The 18,658-nt window shown below is 40.5% G+C and overlaps 1 protein-coding gene across 5 annotated transcripts in view; it reads right to left on the reverse strand.

Moving 5' to 3' along the window:
- Positions 1-18,658, reverse strand: part of LOC127514079 (radixin) — a 310,901-nt gene that overhangs the window by 71,401 nt on the left and 220,842 nt on the right. For all 5 annotated transcript variants that reach the window (XM_051896477.1, XM_051896486.1, XM_051896467.1 and 2 more), the window contains 2 exons: positions 18,054-18,184; positions 17,219-17,379 (listed from right to left, as the gene is read on the reverse strand). In XM_051896477.1, the coding sequence (XP_051752437.1) occupies positions 17,219-17,379; positions 18,054-18,184 (292 nt within the window). The remainder of the gene's footprint in view (positions 1-17,218; positions 17,380-18,053; positions 18,185-18,658) is intronic.

Here is an 18,658-nt window from a genome sequence, read left to right on the forward strand (position 1 = left end):
CATTTTTAGTGCTGTCAATATTGTACGTTTCAGTGTATAAAACGTAAGTAAATGTACGTGTTGTAGAACCACACTTTGCGTAAAAAACATACATTCTCATGCGATCACGTTGCAGAATAACTAAAACCAATAGTTTAAATAAGAACCTATATCTAGAATAAGGGATCAAATTGCCTTTATTAGTACTGTATTAGTGGCAGTTTAGCCATAATTATTGGCATATTCTGCTCAATAAACTTGAATATCACTCAATAAGTGCCATAATTAATGAGGATTTAGCTTTCACTTCAGAATAGGAGGTCAAATTGCCTTTATTAGTACTGTATTAATGGCAATTTATCCATAATCATTGGTATATTCTGGTCAATAAACTTGAATATCACTCAATAAGTGCCATAATTGATGAGGATTTAGCTTTCACTTTAGAATAGGGGGTCAAATTGCCTTTATTAGTACTGTATTAGTGGCAGTTTAGCCTTATTTATGGGCTTATTCGGCTCAATAAAGTTGAATATCACTCAATAAGTGCCATAATTAATCTGGATATACCTTTCACTTTGAGGGTCAAATTGTCTTTATTATACTATTTTAGCAATTTCTAACTGCAAAACCATCAGTAATTAAACATAACTACTAGTTTATTGTTCAGTTAACTTAATAGAATGGCACAGAAATATAATTACATCACTACACAAAAATAATATATGGCTTATTAAGTTGTAGATAATGACTAAAAGGTGTTTACTGTACATTCAGTTAATCATTAATTAGTAGGTTATTTTTGTTTATAGCTTAAATGTGTATCTTTCAAATGTTTAATAATTTGTAAATAATGGCTAATATGCCCTACTATATGTTATGTTAATCATTAATTACTACTGTGTCCATGCTTAACTAATGCATAATTGTGAACAAGTAAATTATTAATTACTAGTTTATTTATGCTTAACTAATGCATAATTCTGACCCTTACAATGTTAAGTTAATCATTAATTACTAGTGTGTTCATTCTTAACTAGTGCTTAATTGTGAACAAGTTCATCATTAATTAATGCTTAACTAATGCATTATTCTGGACCCTTAAAATAAAGTGTTACCGAAAAGAGACACGTTAGGCGTCCGTGAGTCAGCTCATTATCCGCTAATGCGGCCACGCCCACGGAGCGAGCGCTCTATTCAGATGCAAATTCTGAGGCAATACATGTATACATCGTCGCAATCGTGTATTTATTATCTTCAAATGTGTTTATCTGCATGTTATAGCCATGGTTATCGATCTCTGGAAACACAGTATCCAGCGCTCATAGTGATGACAATAAATATTGAATAAATATTACTCCTCTGTATAGAAAATTGACATAAACATATGAGAATCTATCAGTATTTCTCCAAATGTGCATGCTTTTAAGCTAAAAGCCCTGATGGATGTTGTTTTGTCAAAGGTAACGTTTTTCATATTCATAACTCCTGATGCATAGGCTATTAACAAATTACGGTCACTATAAGAATAAAACAGAGGTCAAAATGTGAAGCTTGAGTCTTAGATCTTTTTAATGATGTATAGTTTGTCAACTGCACATTAACAAAGTATATTAAAATAGAAAACCATTATTTGGTTAGAGACTTGAGACTTATTTTAAAAACATTATAACAGTAATGCGTCCAATCTTTTGACTGGTACTGTAATTTAATCTATAATAGGCCTATACAAAATTTTCTTCACGTGCAATAATACGTGCATGCATGTGATCACAAAAATCATTTTATTTTTGTCAAGAGTGGACATTACATTAACTTTAATACAATAGCTGATGTGATCCTGTTATCAGAGGGTTTTTTTCACATAGCCTACCTGACTGAAAGGGCTCATTATGGGGGTCATTATGCGGGTCTTTGTCTTCTCAGGTGTAAATCACAGCATTATTCATGAAGATTCACGCCTCCACGCATACTGTGTTTCTTGACAAAAAGTGTCTTACAAAATTTAAATTAATATATTGTTTTTGTCACGGAGACGAACTCCGCTATTCCCTCCTCTGACCATCGGAGGGAGCCCTCTCCCGAATACTAACACACACACACCCCACCACACACTACATTTCCCAGAAGCCCGTACATTGGACCAATCACCTCTCAGCTGTTGCCAATCACCCGGACTATAAAGGACTCTCTTGCACTTCTCGTTGCGAAGTCTTGTATTGCCATGGTGTACATCTCTGAGCGTTTTCTTGTATTATCTGCCTGCCTGTTATTGATCTTGTTTTGCCTCTCATTTACGATTCTCTGCTGCCTGCCCTTGTAACCCTTTGACTGTTATCTGGACTGAGTGTTATCTGCCTGCCCCGACCATTTGCCTGTACCCTGACTACGATTCTGTCTGTCCCTTGCCATTCCTGTTTGCCCCTGTCCGACCTTGCCTGTTGTACCACGCTTTCCTTTAATAAAAGCCTGCAAATGGATCCCAGCCTGAGTGACGAATCATTACAGAAGACTTCGCCTCTACAAGATCCAGCGGCTTTCACCCATCTGTGTTCGACCATGTCAGCCCAAGCCAGCCAGCTCACGGCTCACCAACATCAACTCAACCGCCTCACATCGGAGGAGCTGGTGAAGGCGCTACAAGGTCTCTAGGCACCTGCTCCAGCGGCCTCGCTACCACCCGCCGCGGCCGCCATTACCTACACGGTTGGAACGCCATCACAGGGGAATCCGCGCCTCTCTCTCCCAGAAAAATTCGACGGCGATCCCACCAAGTGTAAGGGGTTTGTTCTACAATGCTCCCTCTTCATTAATCAACAACCCACCATGTACACCACGGATGCTGGTAAGATCGCCTTCGTATGTTCACTGTTTACTGGTAAAGCTTTAGAGTGGATTACTGCTGTCTGGGGAGATGATGGGGCTGCTTTCCCTTCGTTTGAGTATTTCATGCAGAGATTCCGAGAGGTCTTCGACCACCCCAGTGACGGTAAAGGGGCTGGTGATCGGTTAATGGAATTAACCCAGGGGCTTAGAACAGCGGCTGAATATGCTCTTGCCTTCCGTACACTTGCAGCACAAACGAACTGGGTGAGTGATACACTTAAAGTATGTTTCCGAAGAGGATTATCTCATGAATTACAAGCGGAGCTTGCCTGCCGTGATGAAGGTAAAAGTCTGGATCAATTTATTGAACTCACCATTTGCATTGATAACTCCCGCAAAGCCCCGGACACCTGAGAAACAACTGCCCAGTGCGATCCCGTCCTGAGAATCCATGGTCGGTGAGTGACAGTAAACCCCATTACAACTCTGACTTGTGTGTATCTGTACCCATTACGCTGCTGTTTGATACCCAACGCTTGACCACCTCTGCGTTACTGGACTCAGGGGCAGCGGGAAACTTCATGTCCCAGAACTTTGCTCAAGAAAATAACATACCTTTAATTGAGTGCTCTTCTTCTCTCGCAGTGGAAGCAATAGATGGCCGGCCGCTGGGGTCCGGACGAGTCAATGCCATTTCACAACAGCTTACCATGATAACCGGTCTATTCCATACTGAGACGATTCAGTTCCATATCCTACCCACTTCCACTTCTTCCATCATCCTAGGTCTGCCCTGGTTGCGCACTCATAACCCCCAAATCAGCAACTGGAATGAACTCTGTCAAACTAAATGTTTATCTCACTCACCTCCCCTATCTGTCAGAATAATCCAGGCTGCTAATCCCAACGTCCTCACCGATCCTGCACCACTCCCCAACTTACCCAACCAGTACCAGGACCTGGCGGTAGCATTCAGCAAGGTGCGGGCCTCCCAATTACCCCACATCGAACCTATGATTGTGCCATAGACTTCATTCCAGGAACCACACCACCCAAGGGTCATATATTTCCCTTGTCACAACCTGAAACGGAAGCCATGAAGAAGTATATTGAGGAGGAACTAGCTAAGGGCTTCATTCGTCCCTCTACCTCTCCCACCTCCGCTGGATTCTTCTTTGTGAGTAAAAAGGATGGCGGGCTCCACCCTCCACCATTGCTCCTGTCTGCCTCGCTGCTCAGATTGGTTTGCGTCTGTAACTCCGTATATACTTTTATTCATTGTTGCTTATTTTTTTATTTTATTTTTTTATTACCTTATATGTAATATTGCCTACCACACTAATCTGACGTCGCTAGCTTGTAATCTTTGAATCTAAATCGCTGTTACAACGCATTTGCATTTGCAGCGCTAGCTTGTTAACTTGTTAACAGTCTCTCACGCGCTCCTTTTTCAACGCGTTCTTCAAACAGCTGTGGTAAGTCGGATCAGTCTACAAACACGGTGAGTCATGTCATCCTCTCCCAGCATTGCTACCTGTTCCATTTGCCACATGTTCACCATAGCTCTCTCTGTCAGCGACGAGGGATTTACATGTCATAAATGTAGGGAAATAGTCAGGCTGACAGAGAGAATCTCAGAATTAGAGACACGCATACAAACTTTAATCGAGGATAGTAAGAATGCAAGGGCTTCAGATACTGTTTTGGGTGCGACTAGCTTAGTGAACTCTGTACATTGTTCGGTTCCGGCTGTAGAGCCCGCGCAGCAGGGCACTTGGGTAACGGTGAGGCGGCCTAGCCGCGGAAAACACCACTCTTCCGTTCCAATAAGAACATCAAACAGGTTCTCCCCACTCAGTGATACACCCACTGAGAATCCTGTTGAAAGTGCCCTAGTTATTGGGGATTCTATTACACGGAACGTGAAAATAGAGACACCAGCCACCATAGTCACATGTTTGCCGGGAGCCAGAGCACCTGACATCAAAGCAAATTTAAAAGTGCTGGCTAATGCTAATCGTAAATACTCTAAGATTATTATTCACGTCGGCACTAATGATGTTCGACTTCGCCAGTCGGAGATCACTAAAATTAACATTAAAGAGGTGTGTGAACTCGCAAGTACAATGTCAGGAGAAGTAATTTGCTCTGGCCCCCTTCCTGTTCGTCGGAGTGATGAGATAGTTAGCAGATTATCATCACTCAATGGCTGGTTGTCTAAGTGGTGTCCGCAAAATAATATAGGTTTCATAGACAATTGGAAAAGCTTTTGGGGCAGACCTGACCTGTTGAAAAGAGATGGTATTCATCCCTCCCGGGATGGTGCTGCTCTTCTCTCTAGTAATATGGCACATAGTCTTAGAACTGAAACATGACAAACTGGGGCCCAAGTCAGGAAGCAGACAGACTGGCTAAACCGACCGTCTGCTAGCTGCCTCACGTTACAGAAGTCAGAAAATTCAGATAACTCCCAACACATAGAAACTCTTACACCTAGATATTTTCAAATAGAGACTGTGTCTGTACCCTGAATTTAGTAAAAACAAAAAACTTCCAAACCCATTTAATGGTAAAAATTTAATTGATGTTAAATCTTGAATAATCTAGATGTGCTGTGTTTGACAGAAACTTGGCTAAAACCGGACGATTACATTACTTTAAATGAGTCTAGTCCTCAAGGTTATGATTATCGACACAATGCCCGTCAGAAAGGCAAAGGGGGAGGTGTTGCTGTAATCTATAGTAATATTTACAGTATTAGTCAAAAGTCTTTCAAATATAATTCCTTCGAAGTGATGGTACTTTACGTAACATTATGTAGGTTGACATTTGTGCTGGCTACTGTATACAGGCCACCAGGACACGATACAGACTTTATCAAAGAATTTGCTGATTTTCTGTCGGAGTTAGTATTGGCTGCAGATAAAGTCCTTGTTGTTGGTGATTTTAATATCCATGTAGATAATAAAAAAGACACATTAGGATTGGCATTTGCAGATATTCTAAACTCTATTGGTATTAGACAACATGTGTCAGGACCCACTCATTGTCGTAATCATACTTTAGATCTAATATTGTCACATGGAATCGATATTGATGCTGTTGAAATTCTGCAGCAGAGTGAAGACATCTCAGATCATTATCTAGTCTCGTGTATACTACATTTAGTCAAGGCGGCTAAACTGCCTCCATGCCATAAATATGGTAGAACCATCACTTCTACCACTAAAGATCACTTTATAAATAATCTTCCTGATCAGTTTCATTGCCTTAGCATACCAGAAAGCTTAGAAGACCTTGATGTTGTAACAGAAACTATTGCCTCTGTCTTTTCATGCACATTAGACCTCAATTCATTTACTGCTTTAGGAGAGGAAGAATTGTCTAAACTTGTTAAATCATCAAAATCAACAACATGTATGTTAGACCCTATACCGACTAAGCTATTGAAAGAAATGCTTCCAGAGGTTATAGATCCTCTTCTTAATATCGTCAATTCATCTTTATCACTAGGACACGTACCAAAAACTTTTAAGCTGGCTATTATTAAACCTCTTATTAAAAAAACACAACTTGATCCTAGAGAATTAGTCAATTACAGGCCGATCTCAAATCTCACTTTTCTGTCAAAAATACTAGAAAAGGTAGTATCATCACAACTATGTTCCTTTTTAGAAAGAAATAGTATCTTTGAGGATTTCCAGTCAGGATTTAGACCGTACCATAGTACTGAGACTGCTCTCATTAGAGTTACTAATGATTTGCTCTTATCATCAGATTGTGGTTGTATCTCTCTATTAGTGTTACTGGATCTTAGTGCTGCATTTGACACTATTGATCACAATATTCTTTTAAATAGACTCGAAAATTATGTTGGCATTACTGGAATTGCATTGTCATGGTTCAAATCATACTTATCTGACCGTTATCAGTTTGTAGTAGTAAACGAAGAGATGTCATATCGATCACAAGTTCAATATGGAGTACCGCAAGGCTCAGTACTAGGACCGTTGCTGTTCACTCTGTACATGCTACCCTTGGGAGATATCATTAGGAAGCATGGCGTTAGTTTTCACTGTTACGCTGATGATACTCAGCTCTATATTTCTTCGCGCCCTGACGAAACTTACCAATTCACAAAATTAACAGAATGCATAGCTGATATAAAAAATTGGATGACCAGTAATTTCCTACTACTAAATTCAGAAAAAACAGAGATTCTAATTTTCGGACCAAAAACTTCTTCACGTAATAACCTAGAATACTGTCTAACACTTGATGGCTGCTCTGTTAAGTCTTCGTCGTCACTTAGGAACCTGGGTGTGCTCTTTGATACCAATCTTTCATTTGAAGGCCATGTTACTAGCATCTGTAAAAACGGATTCTTCCATCTTAAAAATATATCTAAACTACGACATATGCTCTCAATGGAAAATGCAGAACAGTTAGTTCATGCGTTCATGACCTCAAGGCTAGATTACTGTAACGCTCTACTGGGTGGTTGTTCTGCTCGCCTGATAAATAAACTACAGCTCGTACAAAATGCAGCAGCTAGAGTTCTTACTAGAACTAGGAAGTATGACCATATTAGCCCAGTTCTGTCAACACTGCATTGGCTTCCTGTTAAACATCGTATAGATTTTAAAATCTTGCTAATTACTTACAAAGCACTAAATGGTTTAGCTCCCCAGTACCTGAGCGAGCTCCTAATTCATTATAGTCCTTCACGTCTATTGCGATCTCAGAATTCAGGCCAGCTGATAATACCTAGAATATCAAAATCAACCGCAGGCGATAGATCCTTCTCCTATTTGGCACCTAAACTCTGGAACAATCTTCCTAGCATTGTTCGGGAAGCAGACACACTCTGTCAGTTTAAATCTAGACTAAAAACGCATTTCTTTAACCTGGCATACACATAACACATTACCAATTTATATTTTCAAATCTGTTAAAGGATTATTAGGCTGCATAAATTAGGTCAGCCGGAACCGGGAACACTTCCTATAACGCCTGATGTACTCGTTACATCAGAAGAAGAATGGCATCTACGCTAATATTAGTCTTTCTGGTTATCCCGAGGTTCACCGTAGTCAACCGGATCCGGGCCGTATCCAGGTGAGACCAAGGACCTGCACCTTGACATGACCACAACGCAGCCCTGAAGTATCAGCAGAGATTGAGTCAACTAGATCATCCACTGTGAGGGCCTCATCGACACGACAGCCATGACACAGTTCCTCAACAACCGTCCATACCGCCATGATGAATACGATCCTCAATTGGATGGAACTGGAATAAATACTTTGAATGTTGCGATCCTGTCGGACTTATGATAGCTACCTGAATCGTAACAAAGCACTGTTGGCCAGAGGAGAACTGGCCCCCCGACTAAGCCTGGTTTCTCCCAAGGTTTTTTTCTCCATTTAAACACCTATTTGCCACTTGTCTGCCACCTGATGTCACCTGATGGAGTTTGGGTTCCTTGCCGCTGTCGCCTTTGGCTTGCTTAGTTGGGGACACTTGACATTTGACTTGACATTTGATATTCAACAGTGCTTTGATCTGCCTGCATTGACACTATTCTTTTAAGAGCTGCTGTGCAGCCAAATAATGTACCAGTTATCAATGTAAAGCTGCTTTGACACAATCTACATTGTAAAAAGCGCTATATAAATAAAGGTGACTTGACTTGCATTGATTACCGAGGTCTAAACGACATAACTGTAAAGTTCAGATACCCCTTAGCTCTGGTCCCAGCAGCACTGGAGCAGTTACGCTCCGCCAAGTACTTCACCAAGTTAGATCTCCGCAGTGCCTATAATCTGATCCGTATCAAGGAAGGGGATGAATGGAAGACGGCTTTCTCTACAATCACCAGTCACTACGAATATCTTGTTATGCCCTTTGGGCTTGTCAATAGTCCTTCTGTCTTTCAGGCCTTCATCAATGACGTCTTCAGAGACATGCTGAACAGATTCGTGATTGTTTACATTGACGACATCCTGATCTACTCAGACTCCATGGAGGAACACATCCAACATGTCAGAATGGTTCTCACACACCTTATCCAACACCAACTGTATGCCAAAGCTGAAAAATGTGAATTTTATACAACTTCTACTTCATTCCTGGGATACATAATCAGTCCAGACGGAGTGGTGATGGATGAGAGAAAGGTTTCCACCATCCTTAACTGGCCTCAACCCTCTACTCTCAAGGAACTACAACGCTTCCTGGGGTTCTCTAACTTCTACCGCCGGTTCATCCGCAACTTCAGCACCATAGCATGCCCACTCACAAGTATGGTGAAAAAGGGACATAATCACCTTCACTGGACTCCTGCCGCAATCCAAGCCTTCCAGCTTCTCAAGAGCCGTTTCACTACAGCCCCTATCTTACACCATCCTGATCCATCTCTACCATTCACTGTGGAGGTTGACGCCTCCAATTCCGGTCTCGGCACAGTGCAAGGTCTATGTTCCTGAGGACTTCCGTGGTCGCGTGCTTGAAATGGTCCACAACCTGCCGGCGTCTGGTCACCCGGGAATCACTGCCACCATTCACCTACTGCAGAATCGCTTCTGGTGGTCCACATTGAACACTGATGCCACCCAATTTGTCAAGCAGTGCCCCATCTGTAACAGAAACAAACCTTCGCACCAGCTACCTGCCGGTCTCCTGCAACCCTTACCTCTGCCTCAGCGCCCCTGGTCCCATATCGCCATCGACTTTGTGACTGACTTACCCATCTCCAACAATCATACCACCATACTCATTCACTCATCGCTTCTCCAAGGCGTGTCGTCTCATTCCTCTGTCCAAGCTACCCACAGCCATGCAGACAGCAGAACAGCTCTGTAACTGGGTTTTCCGCATCTACGGCCTACCAGAAGATATAGTGTCCGACCGTGGCCCTCAGTTTACCTCACGTCTGTGGTCAGCCTTCTGCCAAACCCTCAACATAAACGTCAGTCTAACCTCCGGTTACCACCCACAATCCAACGGCCAAATCGAACGTCTGAATCAAGAACTGACCCGATTCCTCCGTTCATACTGCAACCACCACCAAAACGATTGGTCCAGATACCTTCTATGGGACGAGTATGCTCAGAACTCCATCCGCAAGCCAGCTACCGGAATTACCCCGTTTCAGTGCATCCTGGGCTTCCAACCTCCACTATTTCCCTGGTCCGGTGAGCCCACTAACGTACCCGCTGTAAATGACTGGATGAACCGGAGCAAAGCCACCTGGAATAGAGCACACACTCACCTGCAGCACGCAGTCCGCCGTTTGAGGGAACAGGCTGATCGACACTGCCGCCCTGGTCCTGAGTATCGTCCTGGTCAGTGGGTTTGGCTCTCCACCCGAGACTTACGTCTCAAGCTCCCCTGCAGAAAGTTAAGTCCAAGGTACGCTGGCCCATTTCAAATTGCCTGTCAAATCACATCTGTTTCATTCCATTTAGCACTCCCTAACCATTTACGCATATCTCCCACATTCCATGTGTCTCTGCTCAAGCCCGCCGATGGTCTCTGCAAGGAGGGGGAGGAGGTGTCCGGTGACCAGGGTCCCCCACCCATCATGATTGAGGGCGAGGAGGCCTATCGGGTCCGTGAACTGCTGGACTCCAGACGCCGAGGAAGAGTTCTCCAGTACCTAGTCGACTGGGAGGGCTACGGTCCAGAGGAACGCTCATGGGTCGACGCGGATGATATCCTAGACCCCAACTTAGTGGAAGAATTCCACCAAAATCACCCAGAGAGACCAGCCCCTCGACCTCGTGGGAGACCTCGGCGTCGGCTGCCTCCTCGCGCCAGGAGGCGCTCGCAGGGGGGGGAGGGGGCTCTGTCACGGAGACGAACTCCGCTATTCCCTCCTCTGACCATCGGAGGGAGCCCTTGCCACGGTGTACATCTCTGAGCGTTTTCTTGTATTATCTGCCTGCCTGTTATTGATCTCGTTTTGCCTCTCGGTTACGATTCTCTGCTGCCTGCCCTTGTAACCCTTTGACTGTTATCTGGACTGTGAGTGTTATCTGCCTGCCCCGACCATTTGCCTGTACCCTGACTACGATTCTGTCTGTCCCTTGCCATTCCTGTTTGCCCCTGTCCGACCTTGCCTGTTGTACCACGCTTTCCTTTAATAAAAGCCTGCAAATGGATCCCAGCCTGAGTGACGAATCATTACAGTTTTATATGAACGAGTAGGCAGGATAATTTTTAAAAAATATCATTTTGAAGCAAAAACTCTAGTCTACAACCTCCAATACCCAGAACTCTTGTGAACACATATATAATATTAGTTTTGTGGCCTTATTTCAGTGACTTAAGTTTTTTGTTTTTTCAATAACCACACATAAACGTTATTACTTTAAAAATACAAACATGTTCCTCACATATTATGGTAGCCAAGTTTGTGCTGAATACAGTGTAATGACACTTTTTCCATTAATATGTTTATGAACAACTGAAAAATGCACAAATGTCAGGGCATGTCAAAACTTCTCCAGGGCCCCAAAAATCCTCAGACCCCAGAGGGTTAAAATACATAGACACCACAATATGGTGCGATAAATAAACTAACGTTAGACAAAAGGTGCAGCTTGCCTACTCATCGTTCAGAGCATTTTTTGGGGGTGTAACCAGCGTACAAAATGTGCGACGAAGGCGCCTCCTTGATTGTCTCGTTAAGATGATGCAGATTGAATGATGAAAGATGAAAGATTTTTTTTGACACCTACACCCTTCATTCCTTCGAAGCTTCGGGGTGGGTGTCAGTGACACTTAATGGTTTTGAGTTTAACCCTTTCATTGCTGTGTGCTTTGGCCTGCATTAAATTATAAGAAATATATTAGGCCTTGTCTAAAAAATGCATAGAACCAGTTCATTTGTAGGGAATTGACAATATAATTGTATATAATTTGTTTGATAGTTAAAATATATATATATATATATATATATATATATATATATATATTATTAGACATGTGCCGATATTCGGTAATACGATATATCACGATAATGAATATGCACAATATTGTTATCATGGGCACTTCAAAATACCGTGAATAATTATTTATTACAAAATATTCAGATTTAAATAATACATTATAAGAACACTTTCCACAAAATGCACAACACTGCTGTATGCTGCTTCAAAGGAACACGCCACTCAAGCCCAACGTGCATGAGAAGCACATGGCGGAACAAGTGAAGGAGAAGCGCTGAATGAAAGTGCACATTCACTCTCTGACAGCAGAGGGCACTGATGGCACAGCAGAAATGCAGTGGTTACCCCAGAAACCCTGTAAACAAAGCAGCTGTGCTACTGAACACTATTTAAAATGCTTCAAACTGACAATCAGTTTTTTGTATTCGCAATGTTGTTTATCACAGCACCAAATACTTAATGCTTAAAGACTTAATAGACTATTTATTTTCAAACTTAAACATTTTTATATTTTAAGCTGGACTACAACATGCCCTGTAATGATTGAAAATGTTGTGATTATTTGTTATTGTTCAGTAACACTTACTGACATAAGGCTTTATTAGGTAACGTGTTAATTCATTATTACCAAACTGACAAATGAAAAATACTAATAAAGAATTTATTCATCTTAGTTAATGTTAATTTCTTAGTTAATGTTTAATAATATTACTAAAATCAAAAGTTGTAACTTATTCAATGGACTTGAGATAAAACCAACAATGATCAGTTATATCTTAACTAACCTTAAGAAAAAATAATATCTTCTGTAACAAATGTAGCTATTGCTCATTCTTAATCTTAGTTAATTGTAGCATCTGAATAGATCAAACACACAATTGCTCAACAAAACAGTTACTCCTCCAACCCTTCACACATGCAGGCCCTGTAATGTCTGGCTTCCCCACTAAGCGCTATCACCCTTCTGCTTCAGTCACCATTTGCTCTCCACATACACTTCAAAGACACTTAGAAGACAGGCCACTAGAATCATACATTGTCTATTTTGTGTATTATATCTGTTGGTATATTGTTCTTTTGTATATTGTAATGTTTTATAAATGCATGTGATGATACTTCTTGATATTGTAGTCCATCTAGGTGGTGTTTAATATCGAATTACTCCTTGTTTAATGACTTACATTTTGGTGGACATCACAGTATCATAGAATGCATTGTATGTTTGTTATATTTATCAGAGTATAAATGGACACAAACTTACTAGTTAACTCCCCCCATGCAAATGAACTCACTTTCAAACAAAGGAATCCCCCGCCAGAGAATTGCACCTTTCTCATTGGTCAAGCCAAGACTCGAAGGTGGTGACTTTCTGTAGAGTTCAAAAGGCTCCCATGCAGATCATTTTTTTGGTACTCTTCTGGTTCTTCTCTTTGTTCCTGCTGATACTACGGATTGCTGTCAAGTGAGAGCCCACCCGGCCCCCGAGCCAGGCTGGTAGGCCTCACACCATGCGTAACCTCCTCGACCTCTGAGAGTCAAATTAACAGTGCAAGTTTGTATGATTTTCTTCATTCAACGCAAAAGATATTGATTAAGACTTCAGCACCATCAGACCAAACCATCAAGGTTTTCTCCTGAACCTGCAGATCTGGACGCTCAACAGCCAAGGCATTTGCAAGTATCGTTTGAACACTAAACGGCGATTTAGTATTAAGATTGTGAACCCCTTTTGTTAACAAAGGTGCTTTATAGTATTGAAACTGATGGTTCGTCCAGCTCGTTATTTTTGACCCTTTCCATTGATTCATTCCCCCGCTATGATACGGTTCAAATTCATTTCCACTCTCTCATTTCCTATGTATGCATGAATTGTATGTTTGTGTTTGTTTAGTCTAGCTATGTGTTCATGATTTAGTTAAATAAAACTTATGTGCACATTCTTGCAAGTCGATTCTGATTTGCTTATAAACCAGTGTCACTGATAACGATTCGATCACAGCTACGTAAGAAAGAGTTATTTTCTCTGTGGCCACGGGTAAATATTCTTTCTGAAGAAGTTGATAGACGATCAATACTGAGTGTTCGCTGGCCGAACCAATTAACTGATTGTAATGTTAATTCAGCTATATCAAGTTAATTTGATTAACTTTATAGTTAATTAAAATGAGTTATGATAAATTATTCATATTTCTTTGAGCTAATTTGTTACTGTGATGAGCAGGGTGGGCGAGAGCCATGAGGGAACGGCGCAAGGCCGGTGACGCGAGTGATAATGAGCGCCAGCTGCGCGTTGCATCGGTCTCGAGTCTCTCACGGAGGAGCTCCGGAAGTATAAAAGGGGAGCAACGACAGTGAAGGATGAGAGAGGACCAGGCCTGGACTTTATGTTTTATTATGTTTGTGTGGCTGTCAGACGTCCGTGAGGGTCTGCCAGCATTACTTTCGTTTTGTATTTGTTTATTTTATATATTAAAGTTGTGTTTACCGTTTGCTGGTTCCCGCCTCCTTCTTCCCGTATCTATGTAATGTTACATTGGTGCCGGAACCCGGAAAGAAGGAGGCGGGAACCGGCGAACACAAACATAATAAAACATAAAGTAAAGTCCAGGCCTGGTCCTCTCTACAGTGTTGCCATGGCAAGCGATGAAAATAATGACAAAAAGGGAAACAGGAAGAGTCTCATATCTTGACATAGGTCTTTTACATTTACCCAGTTTAAATGCATATTGCACAGTTGCACTGAAGCCACCGGGGTGGAGGTGCCACTGGGGCTTGGTTATGATTTCTCATGATTTTTAGGGCCCAAGCCCTAAAAGGGTGAAGGTCCTACTGTTCTCCTAAGGTTTTTTTTTTTTTTTTTCAGGGATTTAGGCTCTTTTGGGGCACTTAACGTGCTAAAAACTTGCACACGGGTCAGAATCCGCAGCCATTAGGGTCGGGCCAAAGCTGGTACATGGGGCTCTACAGCGCCCCCTAGAACGGCATCTGAAATGTTGGATACATACGAGCATGTATGTATGCATTGTATGAATCTCAGTATACATATAGATCTTATTGGGCCGAACAACTTTCGCACTCTATGTCATTAGCTCCACCCAACAACAAGTCGGCTATAAAAGGTTGTTTGAAAAACACATGCTCTGGAATTTGATATACTCCTCCTAGAGGATTCATCCGATCATCACCAAACTCGGTCAGCATGAAGACAAGACATAGACATGCTAAACTGATTTTTTATATCTTGAACAGATTGGCTGTGGCGTTGAAACGAATTCATGGTGAGAAAAGGGAAACAGAAAGTGATTTATAACTTTTGCATACATTGGTTTTGATGAAACTTCAGCTGTGTGTTCATTGTAGGAGGCCGATCACATGGATGTGGCTATTGTGAGTCAAAGTCATAGCGCCACCAACTGGCAGCAGGAAGTGTGTCACTTTCAAAAATGCTTTGAAATCACCCTCTTATTTTTACCCGATATGCTTCAGAGTTCATCAGAATAATGGCAAGACACGCCAAATGTAGCCCATTAAAAGGAAAACTTGATATCATAAATGCTGTTGCCATGGCATAATTTTTTGGGGTGTTTTTGAGGGTCTTAGCATGCTTCAAATTACATGAAACATGAAACATGTTACTTTTACCTACAGTCGCCAAACTCGGTACATATATTGTTCTCATCAAGTCGGACAACTTTCTAATTTATAGTCGTTAACGAACTATTTTGGTTTGAATGTGGATTTCTTGAAAAATCAGGCTCAGTTTTTTTAAACTTTCACCCCCTGACTCTTAATGCACCGTGTTTCCTTCTGGAGCATCAGTGAATGTTTGAACCTTTTTTAATAGTTGTGTTTGAGTCCCTCAGTTGTCTTCAGTATGAAAAGATGGATCTCAAAATCATTCAGTCACTGCTGTAAAGGGTTCAAATATGCAAAGAATCCTCGAAAACTGAAGAATCTGCAGGACCTGGAGGATTTTTCTGAAGAACAGAGCTCAGTTTAACTGCTCAAAACAAACAAGCGACTCATGAACAACCATCACAAAACAAAAAAACAGTCGTAGATCACCCAGGTAACCACACACAGTATTAAGAATCAATGGTTCACAAACTTTTGAACTGGGCCATTTTAATAAATTCAGCTATTTTTTTGTCTTATGGATTATATGTAAACATCTTTTATGTAAAGTATCTTACTCGGGACAGTACTAAATGAAAAATAACATGCATTTTGTATGATCTCTCGTATTTTGTAAAATTTTTCACAAATTCTGCAAGTGGTTCACATACTTTTTCTTGCAACTCTATTTCATCAGGGTTTTTGTGGCTTTTGGGGCCCTTAACATGGTCAAAACTCTTAAGGCTGGGCCAAAGCTGGTACACGGGCATGGCAGGGGGGTTCTACGGCGCCCCTTTTAAATTACTACTCCTTGGCGGTTTATACGATTCACACCAAACTTTTTTCAACATGATGCCAAGACAGGGAAAATATAAAATATCTCAAACGGTGTTGCCATGGTGAGGGATTAAATTAAGGACAAAAAAAGGGAAACAGAAAGTGTTTCATATTTTGTAAAATCATTGTTTGATTTAAATTAAAGATTGAGTGTTTGGTAATTAAACCTGGATGAATTTAAACTGAATGTACTATATGTCAGATCAATACATTTGTTTTCATTAAACTTTTCCCCTCCCCTCACTCTCTCAGTCTCTCTCAGTCTCTCTCTCTCTCTCTCTCTCTCTCTCTCTCTCTCTCTCTCTGTGTGTTTTACAATCTTGATCAGATTTCTTGGAGACCCACTGTCCTACAGAGTTTAGCTCCAACCCTAATCAAACACACCTGAAGCAGCTAACCAAGCCAGTTCATTTGTTGGCCACTGACAACATAGTATTATATAATTAGTTTGATAATAAGATTAATTTAAAAAAAAATAAATAAATAAAAATAAAAATAAAAATGATAAATACTGATGTACTTATAAAAATTTTGAACTGCAAATGGTAAATTCACACTCATTTGAAATTGAGTTCTATGACACTATATCACTATCTGGACAGGACATCTGTGATTTCATGAACTGATTCAGACAGGACTAACATCTCTGTGTTTTTTTTTTTTTTTTACAGAGAGATTGTGTGTTTCTTAGTGTTTCTTAGGTCATGTGTGGTGTTTGCGAGCATCACGTATGACGCATATGTCTTTAAATGAATTATTTATTGACAATTGAAATTTATTAAAAACAGTAAATTTTTTATAATTTTATTTTTTGTGTGGCGCTGGGGCTTGGGCCTGTCATCACTGATTGCAGCTATATTTGACTAATTGTTTTCATGTCATTGTCAACTATTTTTATTAACTATTTAACAAAAATTATGATTTTATTAATTACTTGTTGCAGCTCAAAGATCTACACAAACCTTTCTTGATTGTTCATGTAACCATGCCCAAGTAGAAATACATACCAGTTGTTCCTGGTTCTTCATCTGGTCAGCTGCCTGTTTGGTCAGTACTGCTTTGGCCTCCTCAGCTGCCTGTTTCTCTTTCTCCAGCCTCTCTGCCTCCTCCTTTGCTTTCTTTCGCTCTTGTTCAAGCTCTAGAGCTCTGCGTGTTTGCTCCTCCAGCTCTAGACAAACACAGACACACATAGAGTATAACACATATTTTCACACCTCTCTTTATTCTCCAAAATTATTAACATAATCTTGAGATCAATAAATCTACATTAGTACACTGAGCGGGAAATCTGTGAGGACAACATTAATAGACAACATGAAAAATCTTAAACACTGGCATGGTACTACAAAATGCCTACAAAAGTGGTATTTTCTGGTTTAAAAAAATTACCTTCCTCAGAAGACAACCCTACGAGAGGCAAGAGATGTAGGTTTAGTTAGTATCACCTTCCACTCATGTGGAGAAAGTCATTTAGCCTCTGACATGTGTGCATAAGGTTCGAAAATACAGATGCTCTCAGCTTGGAATATAACACATTTCTACGAAAGTTAAAAATAATAACATAGGAGAGGAAAATAAATGGGATTATGAGCTTTTAAAATGCAGAATTATTGCTACTGCTATGTAGTTTATTGTTATAAAAAATAAATAAATAATAAAAAAAAAACATATTTATTATTGTGCGATAAACAATTTTGGTACTTTGTTAGTCGTCAAATTTAAAATTTGAGCCCTGAAGCAAAACCATTTGAGATCCACTAAAAGTAAGGTATTCTACTTCCTGGCATTAGAGGGAAAGAGAAGGCGGGATCAACTATGAGTGAAGTCCAGATACGTTTGTACCTTTTTGTGCCTTTATCGTCTGTTCCTCAATCTGTCTCAGTCTCTCGATTAACTCATCCTTCTCTCGCTCTATTCTCTCCTTCTCCTTTTCTGCATGCTCTCGTTTCTTCTTCTCGTTCTCAAGCTGAGCTCTGATGGGGACAGAGAAGGATGCAGTCAAATTTGATTTATACAACAAAGCCTGAAAATGACTGTCTGATGACTTAAGTCATTGCTTTAGAGAAAATGTAACTAGAAAAAAAGTTGCATAACATTGAAAGTCTATGTAACAAAAATGATTATGCTTCAAAAAGTTCAAGGAAACTAAGATTTAAACCGCTCAATTCATATGGATTTATGAACTTTTTGAAGCTTGAATGTTAAGAGAATAATGAAAATATGTTCATTAGTTTTCTGAAATAAGAACAGACTCTTATCGGTTTGAAATGACATGAGGTTGAGTAAAGGACAATTTTCATTTTTAGTTGAACTATCTATTTTAATACCAGAGGCACACAGAGGCATAGTAATTTTCAGAAATTTTTGAGTTCATACAACTTTTTGGCCAATAATAATTTTGAGAACATCTTCATCTGTCCTCAAGGTAAACATCTGAAACATTTGAT

The sequence above is a fragment of the Ctenopharyngodon idella genome, chromosome 1 (genome assembly GCF_019924925.1).
Source record: "Ctenopharyngodon idella isolate HZGC_01 chromosome 1, HZGC01, whole genome shotgun sequence".
NCBI lineage: Eukaryota > Metazoa > Chordata > Actinopteri > Cypriniformes > Xenocyprididae > Ctenopharyngodon > Ctenopharyngodon idella.